Raw genomic sequence first — 27740 nt, forward strand, 5'->3', positions numbered from 1 at the left:
AATGGGCTGGGCTGGAAGGGACCTCCAAAGCTCATCCAGTCCAACCTCCCTGCACTCAGCAGGGACATCCTCAGCTAGATCAGGTTGCCCAGGGGCTCACTGAGCTTCACCTTGAATATCTCCAGGGAAGGGGCCCCAGCCACCTCCCTGCATAACTTGTTCCAGTTTTCCACTACCCTCATAGTTAAGAACTTGTTCCTAACACCCAATCTAAATCTGCTCTTCCCCATCTTAAAGCCATTGTCCTCTATCCTTTCCCTGCAGGCCTTGGCAAACAGTCTCTCTCCATCCTTCTTGTAGCCCCCTTCAGCTACTGGGAGTCCTCCTCTTTGATTCATTAGGCCTTTGCCTCAACATAACAGAAATGTGAGTTGTGATTAATAATTTCCTAGGTTGAGGACTATGTAGCCTCATAGAATTATAGAATGATCTGGGTTGGAAGGGACCTCTGGAGATCTTCCAGTGCCAGCCCCCTGCCAGAGCAGGGGCAGGGAATCCAGCACAGGGCACACAGAACACATCCAGACAGGGCTGGGAAGGCTCCAGACAAGGAGACTCCACAACCTCTCTGGGCAGCCTGCTCCAGGCCTCTGGCAGCCTCCCAGGGCAGAAGTTCCTCCTCCTGCTGAGCTGCAACCTTCTGGGCTGCACTTTCCATCCATTGCCTCTTGTCCTATCCCAGGGTAGCAGAGCCTGGCCCTGTCCCTTCCTTCCTGACCCCCAGCCCTCAGCTATTGATAGACATTGATCAGATCCCTCTCAGCCTTCTCCTCTCCAGACTGAACACCCCCAGGGCTCTCAGCCTCTCCTCCCCAGGCAGTCTCCAGTCCCTTCAGCATCCTGGTAGCCCTGCCTTGGACTCTCTCCAGCAGATCCCTGTCCCTCCTGAGCTGAGGAGCCCAGAGCTGGATGCAATATCCTAGGTGTGGCCTCAGCAGGGCAGAGTAAAGGGGGAGGAGAACCTCCTTTGACCTAGTAAGAGACATGGGATAAAAAGTGACCTTTCAGCATCATTTAATTCAACTTTCATACACAATATCTGCTACCTACTGAAAATTATCCAGAAGCTCCAACTGTGCTGCAGCTGAGCCCCCTTTCCATTGCCTTCTCTTGCAGCATTGCTTTCCATGAGGAGCCTTCCTTTCAGTGCTAGCCAAAATCAGTTTGCCAGGGTGCTTGCAGAGCAGGCCCTCAGTTCTTTTTAAACACTTCCTACATTTGGTGGCTAGATTTGCATCACTCCACGCTGCAGGACCACCTCAAGGTTTGCAAGGTTTGCAAGGTTTGCTTCCTTGCCATGTTGCATTTCTTCTGATGCATGTGATGCTCTCCTCTGCCATTTGGAGCACGCTGGAGAGCTGCTCTTTTACCCTTTCCTCCTGATTTCTAACACCACTTTCTGAAGGCTTTTCAGCTCTCTTGATAGTAGGATTAATAAAACACTGGGATCCTTGTAAATCAATCCAGGTGGAAAACATGTGAGGCCAAGGCAGCAATATTTAATGTGCCAGCTGCAGCAGTATTAATCCCCTAGTCTGTAGGAGAGAACACTCTCAGAAGTTTCTAAATTGAAAGGTTTTAATGGGGAAAGAGTTTGAGGATCTCAGGCTGCTCTTACTCTCTGGTTTTGACAGCAGCTACCTAACATATCCCCAGCACCCTCCCTACCTGGCTAACCTTTACATTCCTAACCAGATGGATTTCTATTCACAGATTGCTTCAGGTCAAAAGGGATCCTCAAAGGTCATCTTGTCCAAGCCCCTCTGCAGAGAGCAGAGACACCTCCAGCTAGATTGGGTGGCTCATGGATTCACAGGTTACATTGGACTGGAAGGGACCCTCAAAGGTCATCTTGTCCAAGCCCCTCTGCAGAGAGCAGAGACACCTCCAGCTAGATTGGGTGGCTCATGGATTCACAGGTTACACTGGACTGGAAGGGACCCTCAAAGGTCATCTTGTCCAACCCCCTCTGCAGAGAGCAGAGACACCTCCAGCTAGATTGGGTGGCTCATGGATTCACAGGTTACATTGGACTGGAAGGGGCTCTCAAAGGTCATCTTGTCCAACATCCCTGCAGTCAGCAGGCACACCTCCAACTAGGTCAGGCTGCCCAGGCCCATACAGATCTGGAATGCCTCCAGGGATGGGGTCAGAACCAAATCCCTGGGCAACCTGTGCCAGTGTTTTCCCACTCATTATAAAGAACTTCATCCTTATGTCCAATCTAACCCTACCCTGGTCCAATTTCAAACCATTAGTCCTAGTCCTACCACTCCCTGCCCTTCTGAACAGTTCTTCCCCAGCCTTCCTGTAGGTCCCCTTCAGATATTAACATGCAGTTAAAAGCTCTCCTTGGAGTCTTCTTCAGGCCAAAGAGCCTCAACTCTCCCAGCCTGTTTTCATAGGAGAGGTTATCAGGCCCTCTGGCCATTGCTGTGCTCTTTCTGTGGACCTTCTGCAGCAGATCTCTCTTCCTCTTGTGCTGGGGGTGCTGTAGCTGGGCACAATGCTCTGAGCAAGCCTCAATGCTTTGTATCTTCAGGGTACAGAATCAGAGAATCACAGAATGCTCTGGGTTGGAAGGGAGTTCCAGAGCTCAGCCAGTCCAAGCCCTCTGCACTCAGCAGGGACATCCCCAACTAGATCAGGTTGCCCAGAGCCCTGTCCAGCCTCACCTTGAAGATCTCCAGGGATGGTGCCCCAACCAGCTCCCTGGGCAACCTGCTGCAGTGTTCCATTACCCTTATGATGCTGAACCTTTTCCTCACATCCAGCCTCAATCTGCTCTGCTCTAGTTTGAAGCCATTTTCCCTCATCCTGTCCCTGCAGGCCTTTGCAAACAGTCTCTCTCCATCCTTCTTGTAGCCTCTTCAGGTCCTATCAGGCTGCTCTTAGGTCTCCCTGGAGCCTTCTCCTCTCCAGGCTGAACACCCCCAGCTCCCTCAGCCTGTGCTCACAGCAGAGCTGTTCCAACCCCCTGAGCATTTTCATGGTCCTCCTCTGGAGCCTCTCCATCAGCTCCAGGTCCTTCCTGTGCTGAGGGCTCCAGAGCTGGACACAGCACTGCAGGTGAGGTCTGTGGGGCCTCAGCCACCAGAAGCAGGGGTGTTGGACACTAGGGGGTGAGTGCAAGCCAACTAACCTTGTCTCTCCTCTGCTTGCTTTCAGGATTTGGCTATTATGCACAGAGATGAGCTGCTGGAACCTGCTGTGCCACATCAGCAACTAGAGGCATAAAGAGCAAGTCGGGGAAAACAAAGCTGTAGGCTCCACCCCTGACCAGCTTGGAGAGGATCAGCAGTGGAGAACTATGACAATACAGCAAGTCCTATTACTCCTGCTGCTCTGGATGTGGCTGCCACAGCCTTGCCATACAGAAATGCTGTTCAGAAGGACTCCTGATCTCAGACCCAGAAGCTTTGGGGGACGCTCAGCAGGGAGCGATGGGAAAACAATTCACCGGCAGAAGCGAGGCTGGATGTGGAACCAGTTCTTCCTGTTAGAGGAATACACAGGATCAGACTATCAGTATGTGGGCAAGGTAAGGTTCTGATGAAGGGGTTGGTATTGTCAGCAACTTGCCTCACAGGATCACGGGGTGTAAAGGGATGGAAGGGGCCTCCAAAGCTCATCGAGTCCACTCCCCCTGCCAGAGCAGGAGCACAGAATCCAGCACAGGGCACACAGGAATTCGTCCAGGTGGGTCTTGAAAGGTTCCAGACAAGGAGAATCCACAACCTCTCTGGGCAGCCTGCTCCAGGCCTCTGGGACCCCCACAGTGAAGAAGTTCTTCCTCATGTTGAGCTGGAACCTCCTGTGCTGGAGTTTCCATCCATTGCTCCTTGTCCTATCCCAGGGTGCAGCTGAGCAGAGCCTGGCCCTGTCCCTTCCTTCCTGACCCCCAGCCCTCAGCTATTGATAGACATTGATCAGATCCCTCTCAGCCTTCTCCTCTGCAGAATAAACACCCCCAGGGCTCTCAGCCTCTCCTCGTCAGGCAGAGCTTCAATCTCTTCAGCATCCTTGCAGCCCTCCCTTGGACACTCTGCAGCAGATCCCTGTCCCTCCTGAGCTGGGCAGCCCAGAGCTGGATGCAATATTCCAGGTGAGGTCTCCCCAGGGCAGAGTAGAGGGGCAGGAGAACCTCCCTGGTTCCTCTGTAGACACTCTTCCTAATGCCCCCCAGGACCCCATTGGCCTTCTTGGCCCCCAGGGCACATTGCTGTCCCATGTAGGACTTGCTGCCCACCACCACTCCCAGCTCCTTCTCCCCAGGGCTGCACTCCAGCAGATCCCCTCCCAGCCTGTCCTGATGCAGTTTATTCTTCTTTCCCACGTGCAGGACTCTGCACTGATCCTTCTTGAAGCTCCTCAGCTTCTTCCCTGCCCAGCTCTCAGCCTGCCCAGGTCTCATTGAATGGCTGCACAGCCTTCAGCTGTCTCAGCCAAGCCTCCCATCTAGTTCCAACCCCTCTGTCGTTGGCAGGGACACCTCCCACTAGACCAGGTTGCTCAAAGCCTCATCCAACTTACCCTTTATCATGGAAAAAAAAAGAAAAAGATACTCCAAAAAGGAAATGACTGCTAAAACTAAAGACATCTGTACCTTATTTCTATCTGGAAGGTGTCCAGAGCAGGGCCAGGAGGAGGAGCAGAGGGCTGGAGCTGCTCTGCTGTGAGCACAGACTGAGGGAGTTGGGGTTGTGCAGGCTGGAGAGGAGAAGGCTCCCAGGAGACCTCATTGTGGCCTTCCAGGATCTGCAGGGGGCTCCAAGAAAGCTGGGGAGGGACTTTTGAGGGTGTCAGGGAGGGATAGGAGCAGGGGGGGATGGAGCAAAACTGAAAGTGGGGAGATTGAGATTGGATGTCAGGAAGAAGTTGTTGCCCATGAGGGTGGTGAGAGCCTGGCACAGGCTGCCCAGGGAGGTGGTGGAAGCCTCCTGCCTGGAGGTGTTTGCAGCCAGGCTGGAGGTGGCTGTGAGCAACCTGCTGTGGTGTGAGGTGTCCCTGCCCATGGCAGGGGGTTGGGACTGGCTGAGCCTTGAGGTCCCTTCCAACCCTGACAATTCTGTGCTTCTATATTCAAAGCCATACCTCAGGAGGTAAAAAAACCCCAACTATATTCCAGCCTATTAGAGTACATTTGTTCACTCCAGGAATTAAAGAACCATAACAGAAAAGGGAGCTCCAGAAATGTTTGACCTACAGCTCCTTTGAAATGATGAGTGTAGAAGCAGCCCACAGTTCCAACAGCAATTCAAAGGCTGATGCTTCAGGGGCTTTTGTGGGGTTTATTTTTTCCTCCTTTCTTAATTTCTGATTTGTCAGATCAGATGCAGATGAACTTAAATTCTCCTGTAGACACAGAGAGCAAGGAAGAGCCAGGGGTAAGACTGAGGAATTATTGGGTCCTTGCAAAAAGAGGGGGGAAATATATAATATACCCATGAGGGAGAGCTCTAAGAAGTTAAAAGTTGATGTTTACCCTTTGAAAATAGAATGGAATGGAATGGAATGGAATGGAATGGAATGGAATGGAATGGAATGGAATGGAATGGAATAGAATAGAATAGAATAGAATAGAATAGAATAGAATAGAATAGACCAGGTTGGAAGAGACCTTCAAGATCATCGTGTCCAATCTATCATCCAACACCACCTAATCAACTAAGCCATGGCACCAAGCACCCCAAAAAGTCTCCTCCTGAACACCTCCAGCGATGGTGACTCCACCACCTCCCCAGGCAGCCCATTCCAATGGGCAATCACTCTCTCTGTGTAGAACTTCCTCCTAACCTCCTCGTGGCCCTTCTCTGGACACCTTCCAGCCCCTCCAGAGCCTTCCTGGCACAGAGGCTCCAGAGCTGGCCCCAGAGCTGCAGCTGTGGTCTCAGCAGAGTGGAGCAGAGGGGCAGAATCCCCTCCCTGCCCTGCTGGCCACACTTCTCTTGCTGCAGCCCAGGCTCTGCTTGGCTCTCTGGGCTGCAAGTGCTCCCTGCTGGCTCCTCTTGAGCTTCTCCTGCACCCCCAAGGACTTTCCTTCAGGGCTGCTCTCCAGCCAGTCCCTGCCCAGCCTGGCAGACTTGCCACAATATAGTGATGAGCAGAATAAATTGCACTTGATCTGTAGAGATGTGGGACAGTCATAACAATTTCTCCCTTGAGAAGCCCATCTTCCATCAGGAACTTCCACATGTCCTTTCTCTGAGGTGTGGCATTTGGTGGCAAACAGGCAGGAATTGCAGTTTCTGCACCTCCCTGCTTGTGATTGCTGATTCCACTCCAGATGTGCTCCTTAGGAGGCAGAAATATTGGAGAAATACTGTTTTGGAAGGCCGGGAATCATTAGCAGCTATTACTACCTTGGCAATCATGGCTTTAAATGAGCCAGCCTAGCACTGAATGATAAAAAATGACATCACTGAGGGTTTAAATTTTGACAGTGAGGGGAAAAAAAGGTAAAAATATGTGGCTGATGCAAATGTGTGAGGAGAAGTAAATGGGGGGGAAGGCAGAGAGGTTTATAGAAAATGTATGGTTCAAAGGGTAGGGATTTCAAGAAATTGGATGAAATCATCCATCCTGAGGAACCAACAGAAAAGATAAAGAAAAGAACAGAGTAGAGTAAAGGAGAAGAGAAGAGAAGAGAAGAGAAGAGAAGAGAAGAGAAGAGAAGAGAAGAGAAGAGAAGAGAAGAGAAGAGAAGAGAAGAGAAGAGAAGAGAAGAGAAGAGAAGAGAAGAGAAGAGAAGAGAAGAGAAGAGAAGAGAAGAGAAGAGAAGAGAAGAGAAGAGAAGAGAAGAGAAGAGAAGAGAAGAGAATGCAATGGAATACAGTAGAATAGAATAAGCCAGGTTGGAGGAGACCTCAGAGATCATCAAGTCCAACCTATCAACCAATACCATTTAATCAACTCAACCATGGCACCAAGCACCCCATCAAGTCTCCTTCTAAACACCTCCAGGGATGGTGACTCCACCACCTCCCTGGGCAGCACATCCCAATGGCCAATCTCTCTTGCTGGGAAGAATTTCTTCTTTACATCCAGCCTGAACCTCCCCTTGCACAGCTTGAGACTGTGTCCTCTTGTTCTGGTGCTGGCTGCCTGGGAGAAGAGACCAACCCCCACCTGGCTACAACCTCCCTTCAGGGAGTTGCAGAGAGCAAGAAGGTCTCCCCTGATCCTCCTCTTCTGCAGGCTAAGCAACCCCAGCTCCCTCAGCCTCTCCTCACAGGGCTGTGCTCCAGACCCCTCCCCAGCTTTGTTGCCCTTCTCTGGACACCTTCAAGTCTCTCAATGTCCTTCTTAAACTGAGGAGCCCAGAACAGGACACAGCACTCAAAGTGTGGCCCAAGCAGTGCTGAGCACAGGGCACAATGACCTCCCTGCTCCTGCTGGCCACACTGTTCCTGATGCAGGCCAGGATGCCCTTGGCCTTCTTGGCCACCTGGGCACACTGCTGCCTCATGTTCAGCCTACTCTCAACCAGTACCCCCAGGGCCCTCTCTGGCTGACTGCACTCAGCCACTCTGCCCCCAGCCTGTAGCACTGCATGGGGTTGGTGTGGCCAATGTGCAGGGCTTGTGCTAGAGACCTCTCCCCAGCCTTATTGTGGGACCTCTCCCCAGCCATGTTACAGTGATTTCAGCTGCAAACCAAGGCATTCCTGTCTCATGTGTTTTGAAATGGCCTCCAGCAGTAGGCAGAACAAAGCCTCCCTGCTCTCAGTGTCGTTGTGCATCTTTTTCCCCAGTAAAGGCAATGCTTTCTATGCAGAAGGCTGTTGTAAATTAGGACATCTGCAAACCGCTGCTGCCTTAATGGTTCTTTGGTTCATAACTTGGCTGCTTTAAGAAAACACAGATGAGATGTAACAACAAAAAAGCAACCCACACCCAATTCTTGTTAAGAACATCACAATACCTGGTATGGCTTCTTAGTTACCTCTTTGTTCTCATTAATGCAGAGAGCATTAAGATTTGGTGGTGAGTTTTGCTCTGAAACCCTGCCCCAAAAGGAAACAAAGCTGTGGTGGATGCACCCTCCCTGGAGGTATTCATTGCCAGGGATGGAGAAGGCCTTGACCCCCCATGGTTTAGAGGAAGGTGTCCCTGCCCATGGCAAGGGTGTTGGGACCTGACCTCTAAGGTCTCTCTCAATCCAAACCATTCTCAGACACTCTTGCCCGCTTTCTCTTTCCCCCTGCTGTACAGGCTGTGTTTAAGACACTAAAATTAGAAAGCAACTTTCATGTGGGCTCCTGCAAGAGCTCTTTGGTGTATGAAATTCAATTAGTCCCTAGCTCATGTCAGCTCAGTGCCTCTGTGTCCTCTGGAGTGGAAGCTGCCACAGCCTAATGAAGCCGAAACTTTCTTGCTTGGGCTGTCTGGACATCAGCTAAAGACCTTGGCTTGAGGAGGGAGTTTGGTTGTTGGCACATGAACTCGGGGCATCTGTGTGAGGATTTTCTCCTGCTTGTATCACAGAATCATGGAATCAATAAGGTTGGAAGAGACCTCAAAGATCATCAAGTCCAACCTGTCACCACAGACCTCATGACTGCTAAACCATGGCACCAAGTGCCACGTCCAATCCCCTCCTGAACACCTCCAGGGACGGTGAATCCATGTGCCATAAAACAAGAAACTGCCTTCCTCTCCTGAAATCTGAGGAGATTTTGTCAGTGGCAGGACCATGAACCTCCTCCAGGCTGTGAATCCTCCCTTTAAAGGAAGGAGGGAGCTAACTGAGAGCAAAAAATACAGGGCTCCAAGGATGCTGAAGGGACTGGAGCACTGCCTGGTGAGGAAAGGCTGAGAGCCCTGGGGCTGTCTAGTGCTGAGAGAAAGAATAGAATACAGTAGAATAGAGTAGAGTAGAGTAGAATAGAATAGAATAGAATGGAATGGAATGGAATAGAATAGAATAGAATAGAATAGAATAAAGCATGATTGGAAAAGACCTTTCAGATCATCAAGTCCAACTTATCAACCAACACCATCTGATCAGCTCAACCATGGCACCAAGCACCCATCCAGTCTCTTTCTAAACACCTCCAGGGATGGTGACTCCACCACCTCCCTGGGCAGCACATCCCAAGGGCCAATCTCTCTTGCTGGGAAGAACTTCTTCCTTACATCCAGCCTAAACCTCCCCTGGCACAGCTTGAGACTGTGTCCTCTTGTTCTGGTGCTGGCTGCCTGGGAGAAGAGACCAACCCCCACCTGGCTCCAACCTCCCTTCAGGGAGTTGTAGAGAGCAAGAAGGTCTCCCCTGAGCCTCCTCTTCTGCAGGCTAAGCAACCCCAGCTCCCTCAGCCTCTCCTCACAGGGCTGTGCTCCAGACCCCTCCCCAGCTTTGTTGCCCTTCTCTGGACATGTTCCAGAGAAGACTGAGGAGAAGGCTGAGAGGGATCTGATCAATGTCTATCAATAGCTGAGGGCTGGGGGGCAGGAGGGAAGGGCCAGGGCCAGGCTCTGCTCAGCTGCACCCTGGGATAGGACAAGAAGCAATAGATGGAAACTCCAGCACAGGAGGTTCCACCTCAACAGAAGGAGGAACTTCTGCCCTGGGAGGCTGCCAGAGGCCTGGAGCAGGCTGCCCAGAGAGGCTGTGGAGTCTCCTTGTCTGGAGCCTTTGCAGCCCTGCCTGGATGTGTTCTGTGTGCCCTGTGCTGGGTTCTCTGCTCCTGCTCTGGCAGGGGGCTGGCACTGGACAATCTCCAAAGTTCCCTTTCCAACCCCTAATATCCTGTGACCTTGTGATTAGCTATTAATAGGTGTGTGGAGTGCTGGGGTTGTAGCTTTTTTGCTTAAGCAGAATCCTCATCTATCTTTGCCCAGCCTCCAGATCAGTAAGGGCTTGAGCATCACCGAAGAGCTTTAGGTCTTCTTTTTGTCCATTAATACATTATACCTAACATAACCCCTCCCCCCAGATGGTCCTGCTCTGGCACAGGGTTTGGACCTGAAGATCTCCACAGGTCCCTTCCAACCTCTAACAACCTGTTATCCTCTGCACCAGCTCCAGTCATGGGGAAAAGATGCAAGCCTAGGGCTGAAAAATGCCTTTGCTGTATGATTAGTTTATGGAAATTGAGACTCTTGCAGATGATATCACTTGGGGGTGATGACTGCAGGGAGCTGGGAAAAGAGTGTTTCTGATCCTGTGGCAGGCATTGCTTCACCAGGGATGTGTAAAGGAACCAGAAGAGTATGATTCATTCCCCTTTGCCTCTTACCAGTTTAAAACCTTCCACCTTGAGTCCTCTGTCCAGCTCTGGGATTCTCAATATAAGAAGGATGTTGAGCTGCTGGAAGGTGTCCAGAGAAGGGCAACAAAGCTGGGGAGGGGTCTGGAGCACAGCCCTGGGAGGAGAGGCTGAGGGAGCTGGGGTTGCTTAGCCTGGAGAAGAGGAGGCTCAGGGGAGACCTTCTTGCTCTCTCCAGCTCCCTGAAGGGAGGTTGTAGCCAGGTGGGGGTTGGCCTCTTCTGCCAGGCACCCAGCACCACAACAATAGGACACAGTCTCAAGCTGTGCCAGGGGAAGTTTAGGCTGAAGGTGAGGAGAAAGTTCATCACAGAGAGAGTTGTTAGCCATTAGAATGTGCTGCCCAGGGAGGTGGTGGAGTCACCATCTCTGGAGGTGTTCAAGAGGGGATTGGATGTGGCCCTTGGAGCCATGGTTTAGCAGTCATGAGGTGTTGGGTGGTAGATTGGACTTGATGATCTCTGAGGTCTTTTCCAACCTTATTGATTCTATGGTAACATTGGGAGGAACAATGAAAAGTCTGGAGCAGCAAGGGATGGCTGCAATCTTTCTCAGTAGAAAGAGAAATACTGATAATGATTATTACCTTTCTTTTGGGTAATGAAGCAATTTGAAGCAACCTCATTTAATCTGAAAGTGCACTGCAAAGCAGAGCTTCTAATTTTTCTACTCTGCTGAGACCCCCACCTGGAGCACTGCAACCAGTTCTGGAGTCTATAGTACAGAAAGGCTCTGGAGGTGCTGGAAGGTGTTCAGAGAAGGGCTACGAGGAGGAGCAGAGGGCTGGAGCTGCTCTGCTCTGAGGACAGACTGAGGGAGTTGGGATTGTGCAGGCTGGAGAGGAGAAGGCTCCCAGGAGACCTCATTGTGGCCTTCCAGGATCTGCAGGGGGCTCCAAGAGAGCTGGGGAGGGACTTTTGAGGGTGTCAGGGAGGGATAGGAGCAGGACGAATGAAAGACAACTAGAAATGGGTACATTGAGTTTGGTTGTTAGGAAGAAGTTGTTGCCCATGAGGGTGGTGAGGGCCTGGCACAGGCTGCCCAGGGAGGTGGTGGAAGCCTCCTGCCTGGAGGTGTTTGCAGCCAGGCTGGAGGTGGCTGTGAGCAACCTGCTGTGGTGTGAGGTGTCCCTGCCCATGGCAGGGGGCTGGGACTGGCTGAGCCTTGAGCTCCCTTCCAGCCCTAACAACTCCATGATTCTATGTTTGTTGCTTCTCCTCATCAAGCAAAAGGCTTTGAGAACAATCCTCATCCTGCTTTCCTTGCTCTGCCTTCCTTTTAGGTTGCTCCCCCTTTATCTTCTCATTTTCTTTCTGAAGTGTGTCTCTTCCCTTTCCACCTTGTCTCCTCTGCTAAGCAGTGCACAATAGCACCGGACTGGCGAGGTGACAGTGCAGCTGAGTGAGAAAACTAAATGCCTGCCATGTCTCATTAAAACTCCCTGCATATTCTTGCATCACTGGAGAAGGCTGCTTTAAATCTTACCTTAAGGATAAATTGAAACAAGTTAATCTCTTTGGTGAGCAAATCTGGCTCAAAGCCATGATAATCAATCTGGCAGCTAAGAGAGAATGCTGCACAGGACGTGAGCTATCAAAGAAACCCCACCACAACTCTTTAGGGTAGGTGCAGCCTAATGCTGAGCAACTGCAGCATCCAATGGTTCAGTTTATGAGCCTTAAAATAATGTCTCCAGAGTGGGAATTTGATTCTCTGCTGGTTTCAGGACCAATCTGCCCACTCTGGTGGGCAAATTGCAGACAGGTTGGACAGAGGGGCAGAGGCCAAGGGCAGCAGATTGAACACATCCAAGTGCCAGGTTCTGCACATTGGCCACAGCAACCCCAGGCAGTGCTACAGGCTGGGGGCAGAGTGGCTGAGAGCAGCCAGGCAGAGAGGGACCTGGGGGTGCTGGTTGATGGTAGGCTGAACATGAGGCAGCAGTGTGCCCAGGCAGTCAAGAGGGCCAATGACATCCTGGCCTGAATCAGGAATAGTGTGGCCAGCAGGAGCAGGGAGGTCATTCTGCCCCTGTACACTGCACTGCTCAGGCCACACCTGGAGTCCTGTGTCCAGTTCTGGGCTCCTCAGTTTAGGGAAGATGTTGAGCTGCTGGAAGGTGTCCAGAGAAGGGCAACAAAGCTGGGGAGGGGTCTGGAGCACAGCCCTGTGAGGAGAGGCTGAGGGAGCTGGGGTTGCTTAGCCTGGAGAAGAGGAGGCTCAGGGGAGACCTTCTTGCTCTCTCCAACTCCCTGCAGGGAGGTTGTAGCCAGGTGGGGGTTGGTCTTCTCCCAGGCTACCAGTACCAGAACAAGAGGACACAGTCTCAAGCTGTGCCAGGGGAGGTTTAGGCTGGAGTTGAGGAGGAAGTTTTACACAGAGAGAGTGATTGCCCATTGGAATGGGCTGCCTGGGGAGGTGGTGGAGTCACCATCACTGAAGGTGTTCAGGAGGAGACTTGCTGGGGTGCTTGGTGCCGTGGGTTAGTTGATTAGGTGGTGTTGGATGATAGGTTGGATGAGATGATCTTGAAGGTCTCTTCCAACCTGGGTTATTCTATTCTATTCTATTCTATTCTACTCTACTCTACTCTACTCTACTCTATTCTATTCTGGTCATTATTTCTCTACAAAGTAGCCAGTGCAGGTGCCAATGCTATTCTTTTGATCTGCTAATAAGCATGGGGATGAAAGGACTTGTTTTGCATGCCAGGTGCAGAAAGTGCTGGAGTTTACTACCAAGGCTTTTGAAACAAGCAGGAGGAGGCTTTGTCAGGGATGTGGTGCATTGGTATGCAAACACCACTCCCAGCAAGCATCCCTGAGATTCAGCAGTCTCTGTCACTCATTTATTTTTAACCTGCTAGAATTCTCTCCTACTTTGTTCAATTCAGACCATTACATGAAGGCAGAAATGAACTCCTGTGTGCTAGCACTTGTTAAGTTGTGTCACTGTGAGCCCAGGGATGCAGCAACACTGCCTCCAGTTCTGGGATCCTCAGTTTAAGAAGGATATTGAGAGGCTGGAAGGTGTCCAGAGAAGGGCAACAAAGCTGGGGAGGGGTCTGGAGCACAGCCCTGTGAGGAGAGGCTGAGGGAGCTGGGATTGCTTAGCCTGCAGAAGAGGAGGCTCAGGGGAGACCTAATTGCAGCCTGCCAGTACCTGAAGGGGGTTGCAAGAAGGATGGAAAGAGACTGTTTGCAAAGGCCTGCAGGGACAGGACCAGGGACAATGGCTTCACACTAGAGCAGAGCAGATTTAGATTGGATGCTGGGAACTTTGCTATGAGGGTAGTGGAACACTGGAACAGGTTTCTCAGGGAAGTGGTGGAGGTCCCATCCCTGGAGGTATGCAAGGTGAGGCTGGACAGGGCTCTGGGCAACCTGATCTAGTTGAGGATGTCCCTGCTTGCTGCAGGGAGGTTGGTCTGGATGGCCTTTGGAGGCCCTTTCTGGCCTGGATCATTCTTTGTTGCTGTTCTATGATTATTACATTGAAAGGTTGTCAAATGTATTGTGGAATAAAGTAGGAATGGGGAAACCTTCTTGCTCTCTACAACTCCCTGAAGGGAGGTTGTAGCCAGGTCGGGGTTGGGCTCTTCTCCCAGGCACCCAGCAGCAGAACAAGAGGACACAGTCTCAAGCTGTGCCAGGGGAGGTTTAGGCTGGAGGTGAGGAGAAAGTTCTTCCCAGTAAGAGGTTGGCCATTGGGATGTGCTGCCCAGGGAGGTGGTGGAGTCACCATCCCTGAAGAGGTTCAAGACAGGCTTGGATGTAGCACTTGGAGCCATGGTTTAGTTGTCAGGAGGTGTTAGGGATTAGGTACTAGGTTGGACTTGATGATCTCTGAGGACTTTTCCAACCTCATTGATTCAATGATTCAATGATTCTGTGATTATGCAAACACAAAAGGAAGCAGGAAGGCAAAAATGTGTTTAGAGAGGAACTATTGGAAACATTATTTCCTTTGGTACAGATCACAGAGAGCTGAAAGTCATACTGGAAACTCTGCTGTGGAGCACAGAATATTAAACTGAGACCAAAAAATAACCCCAGCTTGAGCTGGATGGATGCCTGCTGTAAGAACTCAAAGGCTGGCTGGTAAATAAAGTCACGTCCTTGTCCTTAGGTATCTGAATACCAATCACTGAGAATTCAGGGAGGGCCCTCTGAATCTGAAATTCAAAGAGAAAGAGGTGTGACAGATCCTGAAATCTTCATCTGGCATGGCCATGAATCATTCCAAATGCCAGGAGTTTGTGTGAGGAATGGGTCTGGCTCACCTCATCTGCTCTGTTTTGCACAGGAGCATCTCCTGGCTTTTTGAGGGGGGTGAAAAAAGGATTAACACTTTGTGTGCTGTGAGGGGAAAAAGAAAAGTTCATGACCTTTGTATTTGATTAAGAAATGTCAGAGTAGAGTGCAGCTCCTGTGGGAGAGGAGAAGGGGATGTGTTAGAAGCCACAACCATGGAGGATGGGCAGGGACACCTCACACCACAGCAGGTTGCTCACAGCCACCTCCAGCCTGGCTGCAAACACCTCCAGGCAGGAGGCTTCCACCACCTCCCTGGGCAGCCTGTGCCAGGCTCTCACCACCCTCATGGGGAACAACTTCTTCCTAACAGCCAATCTCATTCTCCTCACTTCTAGTTTTGCTCCATTCCCCCTGCTCCTATCCCTCCCTGACATCCTAAAACATCCCTCCCCAGCATTCTTGGAGCCCCCTGCAGATCCTGGAAGGCCACAAGAAGGTCTCCTGGGAGCCTTCTCCTCTCCAGCCTGCACAACCCCAACTCCCTCAGTCTGTCCTCAGAGCAGAGCAGCTCCAGCCCTCTGCTCCTCCTCGTGGCCCTTCTCTGGACACCTTCCAGCACCTCCAGATCCTTCCTGGCACAGAGGCTCCAGAGCTGGCCCCAGAGCTGCAGCTGTGGTCTCAGCAGAGTGGAGCAGAGGGGCAGAATCCCCTCCCTGCCCTGCTGGCCACACTTCTCTTGCTGCAGCCCAGGCTCTGCTTGGCTCTCTGGGCTGCAGGTGCTCACTGCTGGCTCCTGTGGAGCTTCTCATACTACCAGTGGCAGATACAAAACCAAAACCACCTCTTCACAGCTGCTCCTTGGGTGCAGTTGAAACTGCTAAATGAACCAGGTGTCTACTGCTTTCCCAGCTTGGCTGGCATGGATCACAGATGCCCATTAGCCAAAACCACCCAACCAACAACAAAGGAACAACTATAGGAAAGACTTTTGAGCAGAATTTTTGATTCCATCTCATTTTATTTGTAATGCTAAAGTAAAATAGTAAAACTTTGCAGTGCTGGTTGTAAGGAGGCCCTCCAGAAGCATCCTGGCAGGCTTGAGGAGCAGGCCAGTGCAAACCACTGCAGGAGGTTCAACAAGTGCAAGGTCTTGCATCTGGGTCAGACCAACCCCAAGCACCAATCCAGGCTGGGTGCAGAGTGGAAAGTAGCCCTGAAGCAAAAGCCTTGGGGCTGTTGGTTGTTGAGAAGATCCTCCTGAGTGGCCTGGTGCAGCCCTCAGGCAGCTGTGTGCTGGGCTGCAGCCAGAGGAGTGTGGGCAGAAGGCTAAAGAGGGGATTGCACCCCTTGGCTCTGCTCTGCTGAGACCACAGCTCAAATAATGCCTCTGGTTCTGCTGTCCCCAGCAGAAGAAGGACACAGAGCTGCTGGAAGTGAGCCCAGAGGAGGGCCATGAGCATGATCCAGGGGTGGAGCAGCTCTGCTATGAGGACAGGCTGAGGGAGCTGGGGCTGTGCAGCCTGGAGAAGACTCTGGGGGGACCTAAGAGCTGTCTTTCAGTACTTGAAGGGATCCTTCTGGAATATGCAGAGGCACTCTTCATGAGGGTGTCTAGAGGCAGGACAGGGGAGAGTGGTTTAAACTGAGGGAGAGAAACTGGATCTTAAGAAGAATTCTTCAGTACAGGGGTGGTGAGAAGCTAGAACAGGTGGCAGTGGAGTTGAAAGGAGAGGGTCTTCAAGGTCCCTTCTTCCCATAAAAGCTGAAGAGAGAAATGATCACAGAATCAAGCAGGTTGGAAAAGACCTCAGAGATTATCAAGTCCAACCTATTACAACCAACTAAACCATGGCTCCAAGTGCCACATCCAAGCCTTTCTGGAACACCTCCAGGGACACCTCCCTGGGCAGCACATTCCCATGGGCAATCTCTCTGTCTGGGAAGAACTTTCTCCTCACCTCCAGCCTAAACCTCCCCTGGCACAGCTTGAGACTGTGTCCTCTTGTTCTGGTGCTGGGTGCCTGGCAGAAGAGACCTACCCCCTCCTGGCTACAACCTCCCTTCAGGGAGTTGGAGAGAGCAAGAAGGTCTCCCCTGAGCCTCCTCTTCTCCAGGCTAAGCAACCCCAGCTCCCTCAGCCTCTCCTCACAGGGCTGTGCTCCAGACCGCTCCCCAGCTTTGTTGCCCTTCTCTGGACACCTTCAAGTGTCTCAATGTCCTTCTTAACCTGAGGAGCCCAGAACTGGACACAGGACTCCAGGTGTGGCCTGAGCAGCGCTGAGCACAGGGCAGAATGACCTCCCTGCTCCTGCTGGCCACACTGTTCCTGATTCTCTTCTCCTGGTGCTGGTTGCCTGGGAGAAGAGACCAACCCCCACCTGGCTACAAGCTCCCTTCAGGTTGGAAGTGTACCCCAAAATCCAAGGATTCAACAGCTTTGCTGTCCCGAGCAGAGCAACACAACTGCAGCTATTTATTATTCTCTGTTATGGCTGTGCTGAATCCAGTCAGAGCTGCAGGTCATTAAGAGATGAAGCTGAGCTCCATATTAGTGACATAATGGATATTAGATCAATACTGAATGCTTAATAAATGGAGTTTCTTTCCTTCAGGCTATTTACATTAGCTGGTGGAGTGCAAAATGCTAATGGGCTTCAGCTGAAAAAGGGAAGAAACAGAAATAATATCAAAGGGAATCCACCAGAATTCAGGGTGACATGGAACCAGTTGTTCCATTTCCCTTAATTGTCATGTATTCTGTCAGCTCCTTTAGCTGCTTAGTGAATTCACAACCAGCACAGCAGGTTGTGAATTTTTAATAGGATCTCTTCAAGGAAAGGAAAGGTCAACATTAACATAAATATCTTCTTTAAGGCTGGGGAGGCAGAGGTTTCTCAGCAGAGAACAGGTGCTGCTGCAGAGCTGAAAAGCTGCCACAGCAGCCAAGTGAAAGGATTCTTGGAGCAGAAGTTGGGCAACAAATGCCTCAGTGTGGCACCAGGGAAGCTGTGGGGGCTTCAAGCCTGCAAGAGTTCAAAGCCAAGTGGGATGGGACCCTGAGCCTATCCAGTCAGCTACAAGAGGTAGCTGGCTCAGGGCAATCCCAAGCACTGGCTGGAGAGCAGCCCTGAAGAAAAGGACCTGGGGGTGCTGGGGGAGAAGCTCAAGAGGAGCCAGCAGTGAGCACTTGCAGCCCAGAGAGCCAAGCAGAGCCTGGGCTGCAGCAAGAGAAGTGTGGCCAGCAGGGCCAGGGAGGGGATTCTGCCCCTCTGCTCCACTCTGCTGAGACCACAGCTGCAGCTCTGGGGCCAGCTCTGGAGCCTCTATGCCAGGAAGGCTCTGGAGGTGCTGAAAGGTGTCCAGAGAAGGGCCAGGAGGAGGAGCAGAGGGCTGGAGCTGCTCTGCTGTGAGGACAGACTGAGGGAGTTGGGGTTGTGCAGGCTGGAGAGGAGAAGGCTCTGAGGAGACCTAATTGTGGTCTTCCAGGATCTGCAGGGGGCTCCAGGAAAGCTGGGGAGGGACTTTTGAGGGTGTCAGGAAGGGATAGGACCAAGGGGAATGGAGCAAAACTAGAACTGGGTAGATTGAGATTGGATGCTAGGAAGACGTTGTTGCCCATGAGGGTGGTGAGAGCCTGGCACAGGCTGCCCAGGGAGGTGGTGGAAGCCTCCTGCCTGGAGGTGTTTGCAGCCAGGCTGGAGGTGGCTGTGAGCAACCTGCTGCGGTGTGAGGTGTCCCTGCCCATGGCAGGGGGGTTGGGACTGGCTGAGCCTTGAGCTCCCTTCCAGCCCTTACAATTCTGTGATTTCTGATTCTAAGTATTACTCCAAGCTCCCAGAAAATAAGGGCACACTAATTTCATTAGGTGTTCCCACTGCAGGAGCTTGCAGTGATAGGTGAGGAGCAATGGCTTTAAGCTGGAGAAGGGAGATTTGCACTGGAGATTAGGAAGAATATCTTTACAGTGAGGATGGTCAGACAGAGCAAGAGGTTGCCCAGGGAGCTGGCAGATGCCTCCTTCCTGGAGGTGCTCAGGGCCAGGGTTGGACAGGGCCTTGACCAACCTGATTTAGAGGAAGGTGTCCCTGCCCATGGAACGCAGGTGGGCTGGAACTAGATGATCTTTAAGGTCCCTTCTAACCCAAACCACTCTATGAAAAACTAAACCAAAAACCCCAAACAAACCAAACCAAACCCAAAGCAACCACAATACAAAACCTAAACAGCCAAGGGGTATTTTATTGCTTCTAAGTAATCTTTTCCTTCCTTCCTTCCTCTTTCCTTCCCTTCTTTCCTCCCTCCCTCCCTCCCTTCCTTCCTCCTCCCTTCCTTCCTCCCTCCCTCCCTCCCTCTCTCCCTTCCTTCCTCCCTCCCTCCCTTCCTTCCTCCCTCCTTCCTTCCCTCCCTGCTCCTCCTTTCCCCCTCCCAGCTCCACTCTGACCAGGACAAGGGGGACGGCTCACTCAAGTACATCTTGTCAGGCGACGGGGCCGGCACTCTGTTCATAATCGATGAGAGGACAGGGGACATCCACGCCACCCGGAGGATCGACCGGGAAGAGAAAGCCTTTTACACCCTGCGTGCCCAGGCCATTAACAGAAGAACTCTCAGACCGGTGGAACCCGAGTCCGAGTTTGTCATCAAGATCCACGACATCAACGACAACGAGCCGACCTTCCCAGAGAAGGTTTACACTGCCAGCGTTCCTGAGATGGCAGTAGTGGGTGAGTGCTTCCTGCCAGGGCTCCCTGCCTCTCACCTGGCGAGCCTTTGCCCCAGCCTCTGCAAACTCACTCAGGTTTGGAAAGCTGCCTCCTGGCTCAATTGCTGTTCATTGTGATCCATGGATTGAAAGAGTGGAATTGCTCCCACACGTGGGGTGCTGCTATTGTTCATTGCTCCTCTCCTCTCCTCTCCTCTCCTCTCCTCTCCTCTCCTCTCCTCTCCTCTCCTCTCCTCTCCTCTCCGAACCTCTCCTCTCCGAACCTCTCCTCTCCTCTCCGAACCTCTCCTCTCCTCTCCGAACCTCTCCTCTCCTCTCCGAACCTCTCCGAACCTCTCCTCTCCGAACCTCTCCTCTCCGAACCTCTCCTCTCCTCTCTGAACCTCTCCTCTCCTCTCCTCTCTGAACCTCTCCTCTCCTCTCCTCTCTGAACCTCTCCTCTCCTCTCTGAACCTCTCCTCTCCTCTCCTCTCTGAACCTCTCCTCTCCTCTCCTCTCTGAACCTCTCCTCTCCTCTCTGAACCTCTCCTCTCCTCTCTGAACCTCTCCTCTCTGAACCTCTCCTCTCTGAACCTCTCCTCTCTGAACCTCTCCTCTCCTCTCCTCTCTGAACCTCTCCTCTCCTCTCTGAACCTCTCCTCTCTGAACCTCTCCTCTCTGAACCTCTCCTCTCTGAACCTCTCCTCTCCTCTCTGAACCTCTCCTCTCCTCTCCTCTCTGAACCTCTCCTCTCCTCTCCTCTCTGAACCTCTCCTCTCCTCTCCTCTCTGAACCTCTCCTCTCCTCTCCTCTCTGAACCTCTCCTCTCCTCTCTGAACCTCTCCTCTCCTCTCTGAACCTCTCCTCTCTGAACCTCTCCTCTCCTCTCCGAACCTCTCCTCGAGTCCCCTTCCCCTTCCCCTTCCCCTTCCCCTTCCCCTTCCCTCGCCTCCTCTCCTCCAGTCTCCTCTCCTCACCTCTCCAAACCTCTCCTCTCTGAACCTCTCCCCTCTTGTGGCATCAGATCTATTTCTACTGAGGATACTCAAATTACTAATCCACAGTGGTTTGGAGTATAAATATTTGTGGCAGTTTGGGCTGTGTGCCTTTAAGAAATGGCAAGAGTGTCCTGGAGGTGTACCAGGAGCTGGGGTTGCTTAGCCTGGAGAAGAGGAGGCTCAGGGGAGACCTTCTTGCTCTCTCCAACTCCCTGCAGGGAGGTTGCAGCCAGGTGGGGCTTGGTCTCTTCTCCCAGGCACCCAGCACCAGAACAAGAGGACACAGTCTCAAGCTGTGCCAGGGGAGGTTTAGGCTGGATGTTAGAAAGAAGTTCTTCCCAGAAAGAGTAATTGGCCATTGGGATGTGCTGCCCAGGGAGGTGGTGGTGGTCCCTGGAGGTGTCTAAGGAAAGTCTGGATGAGGCACTTAGTGCCATGGTTTAGTTGATTAGTTAAGCTTGGGTGATTGGTTGGACTTGATGATCTCTGAGGTCTGGGCCAACCTGGTTGAGAAGCTCATTAAAAGAAGCCTTTTGAAAGCTCAGTGAGTTTTGCCTTCCCCTCTCCCTGGAGGTCACCGGTGGTGCTAAGCACAAAGTGGAGCTGCTGGCTCCACTGTCACTCTCCTCTGTGAGTAAGGAGAGCTTTGTGTTTACTCCTGTGCTGCTGATGCACTGCCTGAAGCTAGACAAGCTCTTTATTCTCTGTGCTTTCAGGTGTGTTTTATTTTCAGTGCATGGACAAATCCTCTCCCGTGTTCAGTTCCTCCCTTACCTCACTCATGAATGGCAGCATCATACATTTTAAACAGCTGTCTGAGATCATCTCTCTTCCACTTGTGCAGTTTCCCTTCTTCTCCTAACTACAAAGTTGCAGCCTGCACAATGCCAGCTGAGCTGATTCATAAACAAGAGCATCTGGGGATAGAAGCAACAACTCTTTTGCTATTATTCCTATTTTAATCACTACCACAGCCTGAACTACATCAAGCAGGGGTTTAAGGCATCATTGATATGTTTGCACTTCTGGAGCCCCTATTAGAAGAAGGATCTGGAGGTGCTGGAGAGTGTCCAGAGAAGGGCCAGGAGGAGGAGCAGAGGGCTGGAGCTGCTCTGCTGTGAGCACAGACTGAGGGAGTTGGGGTTGTGCAGGCTGGAGAGGAGAAGGCTCCCAGGAGACCTCATTGTGGCCTTCCAGCATCTGAATGGGGCTCCAAGAAAGCAGGGGAGGGACTTTTGAGGGTGTCAGGGAGGGATAGGAGCAGGGGGAATGGAGCAAAACTGGAAGTGGGTTGATTGAGATTGGCTGTGAGGAAGAAGTTGTTGCCCATGAGGGTGGTGAGAGCCTGGCACAGGCTGCCCAGGGAGGTGGTGGAAGCCTCCTGCCTGGAGGTGTTTGCAGCCAGGCTGGAGGTGGCTGTGAGCAACCTGCTGTGGTGTGAGGTGTCCCTGCCCATGGCAGTGGGGTTGGGACTAGCTGAGCCTTCAGTTCCCTTCCAACCCTGACAATTTCATGATTCCATGATTCTCTTTTCCTGGGCTTTAGATAAAAATGTTAAAAGAGCAGGAAAATTCACAATTACTGACACAGGGTGGCCTCAGCAGTGCTCTGCAGCAAGGTGTGGAAGCAAAATGCTAGCAATGCTTTATTACTAGTTTTTTTTCAGTTTGCTTTGAATTTGTGATTGAATCCTCTCTTTTTTCCCTGTCCCAACATTCACCAAGCATGTTTTAGCATAAAGGTAGAGAAATATTTACAGTAAGCAATGGGCACCTGAAAAAGAACTGGAAATATCTACTGCTCCCAGGGGCCTGCCCTGCTGAAAAGCATCTCCTATGGACAGAGACCTTGGAGTGCTGGGGGGCAGCAAGGTCTGCATGGGACAGCAATGTGCCCTGGGGGCCAAGAGAGCCAAGGGGATCCTGGGGGGCAGCAAGAAAAGTGTGGCCAGCAGGGCTGGGGAGGTTCTGCTGCCCCTCTGCTCTGCCCTGCTCAGACCACAGCTGCAATCCTGTGGCCAGTTTGGGGCTCCCCAGGTCAAGAGAGACAGAGAGCTGCTGGAGAGAGCCCAAGGGAGAGCCAGGAGGATGAGCTGGGGACTTGAGCATCTCCCCTGTGAGGAGAGGCTGAGAGCCCTGGGGCTGTTGAGTCTGGGGAGGAGAAGGCTGAGAGGGATCTGATCAATGTCTATCAATAGCTGAGGGTGGGGGACAAGTGGGGGAGGTGGTTGGGGCCCCATCCCTGGAGGTGTTTAAGCCCAGGCTGGATGAGGCTCTGGCCAGCCTGCTCTAGTGTGGGGGGTCCCTGCCCATGGCAGGGGGGTTGGAACTGGATGATCCTTGTGGTCCCTTCCAACCCTGACTGATTCTATGATATTAAGTGGAGGGGGCCAAGCTCTTGTGGGTGGTGCACAGTAATGAGACAAGGACCAATGGAGACAAAGTTGAACAGAGAAGGTTTCAGCTCAACATAAGTAGAAACTTCTTTGCAGTGAGGGTAACAGAGCCTTGCAGCAGGCTGCCCAGAGAGGTTGTGGAGTTTTCTTCTCTGGAGCCTTTCCAAGCCCACCTGGATGCCTTCCTGTGCAGCCTCCCCTGGGTGCTCCTGCTTTTGGCAGGGGGGTTGGACTGGGTGGTCTCTGGAGCTCCCTTCCAACCTCTCATGCTCTATGATTCTGATGTGCCCATGTCCAGGTTACTATTTTCAAAGCTACAGAAGAAACCCCAAGAGCTTTGTGGTGATCTTCTCCCTCTCCCCAGCCCTTTCCTCCTCCTCTCTCTCCCTCTGCTGTGTTACACAGCTAGTTTCAGGGCAGAACACGTGTCATTGTTTCCTGTCTTTCTGTGGGTTGGTTTTTTTTTCCCCTTTTCTGCTAGAAAGAGCAGAAAATTTCTATTAATCTGGCTTGTTATTTGTATGGATAATTTACTACAGAAGGTACTTGCTCTAGGTAAATATCACACAGCTCAGCTGGGAGGAAGGGAAGGGGAACAGCAATTCCAGCTTCAGCTTTGAAATGGATATTCTGTGGACTCTTTCTCCTAGTTAATTACCTCAGTGAGTCTTACCTGATACCTCTACATCATTGTGAGGTTGAAGCCATCACTGCTTGCATGGTGTTTGAAGAGGCTTGCAAGGGGGGGGGAGGGGCGGGGAAAGGGCCAAGTATATTGATTGTTGTCACTGTAGCAGGCTCAAACATTGCAATTTAAAGTGATGTGAAGATCTGCCCCCTTAGAGCTACACTAACCTGACAGGTTAGAGCTCATTGCTGGGCCTAGCTCATGAGCACTTCCTTCCTGCTTATACTGGAACAAAATATTCAAGGATGCAAGGAGAAAATTGGAGAACAGCATCATAGAATCAACCAGGTTGGAAGAGAGCTCAGAGATCATCAAGTCCAAGCTATTACCTAACACCTCCACAACTAAACCATGGCTCCAAGTGCCACATCCAAGCCTTTTTTAAACACCACCAGGGATGGGGACTCCACCACCTCCCTGGGCAGCACATCCCAATGGCCAATGTCTCTTCAAGGGAAGAACTTTCTCCTCACCTCCAGCCTGAACCTCCCCTGGCACTGCTTGAGACTGTGTCCTCTTGTTCTAGTGCTGCTTGCCTAGGAGAAGAGACCAACCCCTTCCTGGCTAAGGTTCTTCTTGCCATAGGAATGTGCTGCCCAGGGAGGTGGTGGAGTCCCCATCCCTGGAGGTGTTCAGGAAGAGCCTGGCTGAGGCACTTGGTGCCATGGCTGAGTTGATCAGATGGTGCTGGGTGATAGATTGAGCTTGATGATCTCTGAGGTCCTTTCCAACCTGGTTAATTCTGTATTCTGTATGACTCTGTGAATCCATGACTACAAAACTCACTCTACCCACAGAGGTAGAGCAGGATCAAGTCTGCAGGTTACAGAAGTCTCTGAGAGGTTTTCTTTGGTCTCTATGGAGCCATGCAGCAAGGGAGAAGGATGGCTGCTAAGCTTTCTCCTGTTTCATCTCTATGTGTATTAAAATAGCATCAATTCCTATTTGATTTGTGCATTGTGGCCCTCATCTGATGCAGCTATGCCTATCAGACACTTCTAATTACACTGCAAATGGAGCTGGTTTTCATTTGTTTTAAAGCTACTACACCTGTGCTTCACTTCACCCCCCCTCACCCTCCCCAAATGATCTGATTTTGGATGCTGCTTTGAAATGAAGTGAAAGCCTCCTGCAATTGGCCCATTAATAAGCCCTGCTGATAGGAGCACACAAAGCAAATGTGCAAATTAGAAACAAGAACTAACTGGACTAGGGAATGCAGACCAAGTGTCACCTTGCAAGGGTTGCTAAAGAGATTTTCTTTCCCCCCCCCCGGCAAATACACTGTGCTGTTGTGACAGATGCCTTCATCGTGACTGTCCTCTGGTTTTCTGGGTAGGAAATGGAGGATTTGTGGATTTTAGGAGCAGAGAATTGTCAGGGCTGGAAGGGACCTCAAGGCTCAGCCAGCTCCAACCCCCTGCCCTGGGCAGGGACACCTCACACCACAGCAGGTTGCTCACAGCCACCTCCAGCCTGGCTGCAAACACCTCCAGGCAGGAGGCTTCCACCACCTCCCTGGGCAGCCTGTGCCAGGCTCTCACCACCCTCATGGGGAAGTATGAGCCAGCAATGGTCACTGGCAGCCCAGCAGCCAGCTGTGTGCTGGGCTGCATCCAAAGCAAGGACAGCAGCAGGACAAGGAAGGGATTCTGCCCCTCTGCTCTGCTCTGCTGAGACCCTGCCTGCAGTGCTGCTTCCAGGTTTGGTGCACTCAGCATAAGAGGGGCATGGAGCTGCTGGAGCAGGTTTAGAAGAGGCCATGAAGAGGCTAGAGACCCTCCCCTATGGGGACAGGCTGAGAGAGTTAGGGCTGTTCAGCCTGGAGATGACAAGGCTCCAGGGACACCTTATAGCAGCCTTCCAGTACCTGAAGTGGGCTTGCAAGAAAGCTGGGGAGGGACTTCCTATAAGAGCTTGTAGTGATAGGATGAGGGGCAATGGCTTTGAGCTGCAAGACAGAAGATTTAGACCACAGATTACACCCTGGAGGTGTTCAAGGCCAGGTTGGATGAGGCCTTGAGCAGCCTGGGTTAGTGGGAGGTGTCCCTGCCCATGGCAGCATGGTTGGAACCAGATGATCTTTAAGGTCCTTTCCTACCTAAACCATTCTAGGAAGCTGTGAATAAGAAACAGATGAATGTTTTAGGACACCTCTAACACCCTTAGCACCTTCTGTTTGAAACAAGTTCAGCTCTCCAGTTTCAATCCTCATCTAGATGACCACCAAAGCAATCACTGGTACAGGGCAAAGGCTTTGTGATTTCACCTCAGTTTTTATTGCCCTTGAGTAGCAATTTTTTTTTTAATCCCTTATTAATTTTATTTCATGTTTGAGGCTTTGCTCTGCTTAATCCATGATCCATCCTGGGGCAATATCAGGAGTTTGCCTGTTGTGACCAGTGCCAGGCACCAGTGGTGTCCCCCAGACATCAGGGCTGGGCCCCAGCCTGTACAGTAGCTTTATTGATGATCTGGAGGAGGGGATGGAGTCCATCAGCAGTAAGTTTGCAGCTGACAGCAAGCTGGGGGCAGGAGTTGATCTGTCAGAGGGTAGGAGAGCTCTGCAGAGGGACCTTGCCAGGCTGGGCAGAGGGGCAGAGGCCAAGGGCAGGAGATTGAACACATCCAAGTGCCAGGTTCTACACATTGGCCACAGCAACCCCAGGCAGTGCTACAGGGTGGGGTCAGAGTGGATGGAGAGCAACCAGGCAGAAAGGGACCTGAGGGTAATGGTTGATAGTAGGCTGAACATGAGCCAACAATGTGCCCAGGTGGCCAAGAGAGCAAATGGCATCCTGGCCTGCATCAGGAACAGTGTGGCCAGCAGGAGAAGGGAAGTCCTTCTGCCCTGTGCTCAGCACTGGTTAGGCCACACCTTGAGTCCTGTGCCCAGTTCTGGGCTCCTCAGGTTAGGAAAGATGTTCAGCTGCTTGGCCATTGGAGCCCCCAGGTCCCTTTCTGCCAGCAGCTTTCCAGCCACACTGTGCCAAGCCTGGAGCCTTGCTTGGGGTTCTTGTTGAAGCTCATCCCCTTAATATTTGCCATGAATCCAATCCTCTCTGTAGAGCCTCCCTACCCTGGAGCAGATCAACACTAGAGTTATGTCATATGAGATCCTGAAATAGGGAGGAATGTACCCAAGGTTGACTATAAGGTGATAAATGTATTTGAGAAGGTCAGTCCACCTCACTTGATATTTGCTTTGGGGTCTGCTTGAATGGGAGCTGATGTTCTGGAGCCTCCTTCTAGTACCATGTCAAACTAAGCTGACTTTGGATGTTTCAGGTACTTCTGTGGTGCAAGTTACAGCTACTGATGCTGATGACCCTTCCTATGGGAACAGTGCCAGAATCATTTACAGCATCCTTCAAGGACAGCCTTACTTCTCTGTGGAACCAGAAACAGGTCAGGAAAGTCATCATTCTTCTCCATGCATTATGAATGTTGAGCTTCTTATTTCCTTTCTCATTGTCTGATTTGATTGGTAATAAATTAAACCAACTTTCCCCCTAGTTGAGTCTGTTTTGACCAATGGTAGTAAATTAAACTAACTTTCCCCCAGTTGAGTCTGTTTTGAGCAATGGTAGTAAATTGAACCAACTTTTCCCCAGGCTGAGTCTATATTGCCCAACTAGTAGTAAATTAAACCAACTTTTCCCCAGGCTGAGTCTATTTTGCCCAATTGGTAGTAAATTAAACCAACTCTTTCCCAAGTTCAGTCTGTTTTGCCCAACTGGTAGCAAATTAAAGCAGCTTTCCCCCTAGTTGAGTCTGTTTTGCCCAATGGTAGTAAATTAAACCAACTTTCCCCCCAAGATCACTCTGTTTTACCCAGCTGGTAGCAAATTAAACCAACTCTTTCCCAAGTTCAATCTGTTTTGAGCAACTGGTAGTAAATTAAACCAACTTTCCCCCAAGCTGAGTTTGTTTTGCCCAACAGTAGTGAATTAAACCAACTTCTCCCCAAGCTGAGTCTATTTTGCCCCTCTTGATAAATGCTGAGTGAGCTCTCCCTGTCCTGGCCTTGGCCAGCAGGACTTCTGACATAGTTTCTGTATCAGAAGTTTCTCTATAGTTTCTGTGTCCAGCTGAGGAGGGAAGTGGCTTTGGTGGGCACCTGGAGTGCAGCCAGACCCAACCTACCACAACTGGCAAGGGAGCTGTGATGTGGAACTAAGGATTGTTCTACCAACAGGCAGCTCACACTGAAGTCTACTTAGAAAGTGTATGAGCATGAATTTCTACTTGACAACATTAAATTCATAGCATCAGAGAGTTGTCAGGGTTGGAAGGGATGTCAAGGATCCCTACCCCTGGTCCTATCACTCCCTGACACCCTCAAAAGTCCCTCCCCAGCTTTCTTGGAGCCCCCTGCAGATCCTGGAAGGCCACCAGAAGGTCTCCTCAGAGCCTTCTCCTCTCCAGCCTG

General features: G+C 51.4%; 1 protein-coding gene across 1 annotated transcript in view; it reads left to right on the forward strand.

Annotated features, from left to right (window-relative positions):
* The window catches only part of CDH10 (cadherin 10), a 106884-nt gene that overhangs the window by 49846 nt on the left and 29298 nt on the right, over positions 1-27740 (forward strand). The window contains exons 3-5 of the mRNA XM_054164203.1: positions 3169-3541; positions 18955-19249; positions 26597-26716. Coding sequence (XP_054020178.1) covers positions 3311-3541; positions 18955-19249; positions 26597-26716 — 646 coding nt within the window. The 5' untranslated portion in view covers positions 3169-3310. The remainder of the gene's footprint in view (positions 1-3168; positions 3542-18954; positions 19250-26596; positions 26717-27740) is intronic.

Source organism: Dryobates pubescens, chromosome 9, assembly GCF_014839835.1.
Source record: "Dryobates pubescens isolate bDryPub1 chromosome 9, bDryPub1.pri, whole genome shotgun sequence".
In the NCBI taxonomy this organism is placed as follows: Eukaryota; Metazoa; Chordata; class Aves; order Piciformes; family Picidae; genus Dryobates; species Dryobates pubescens.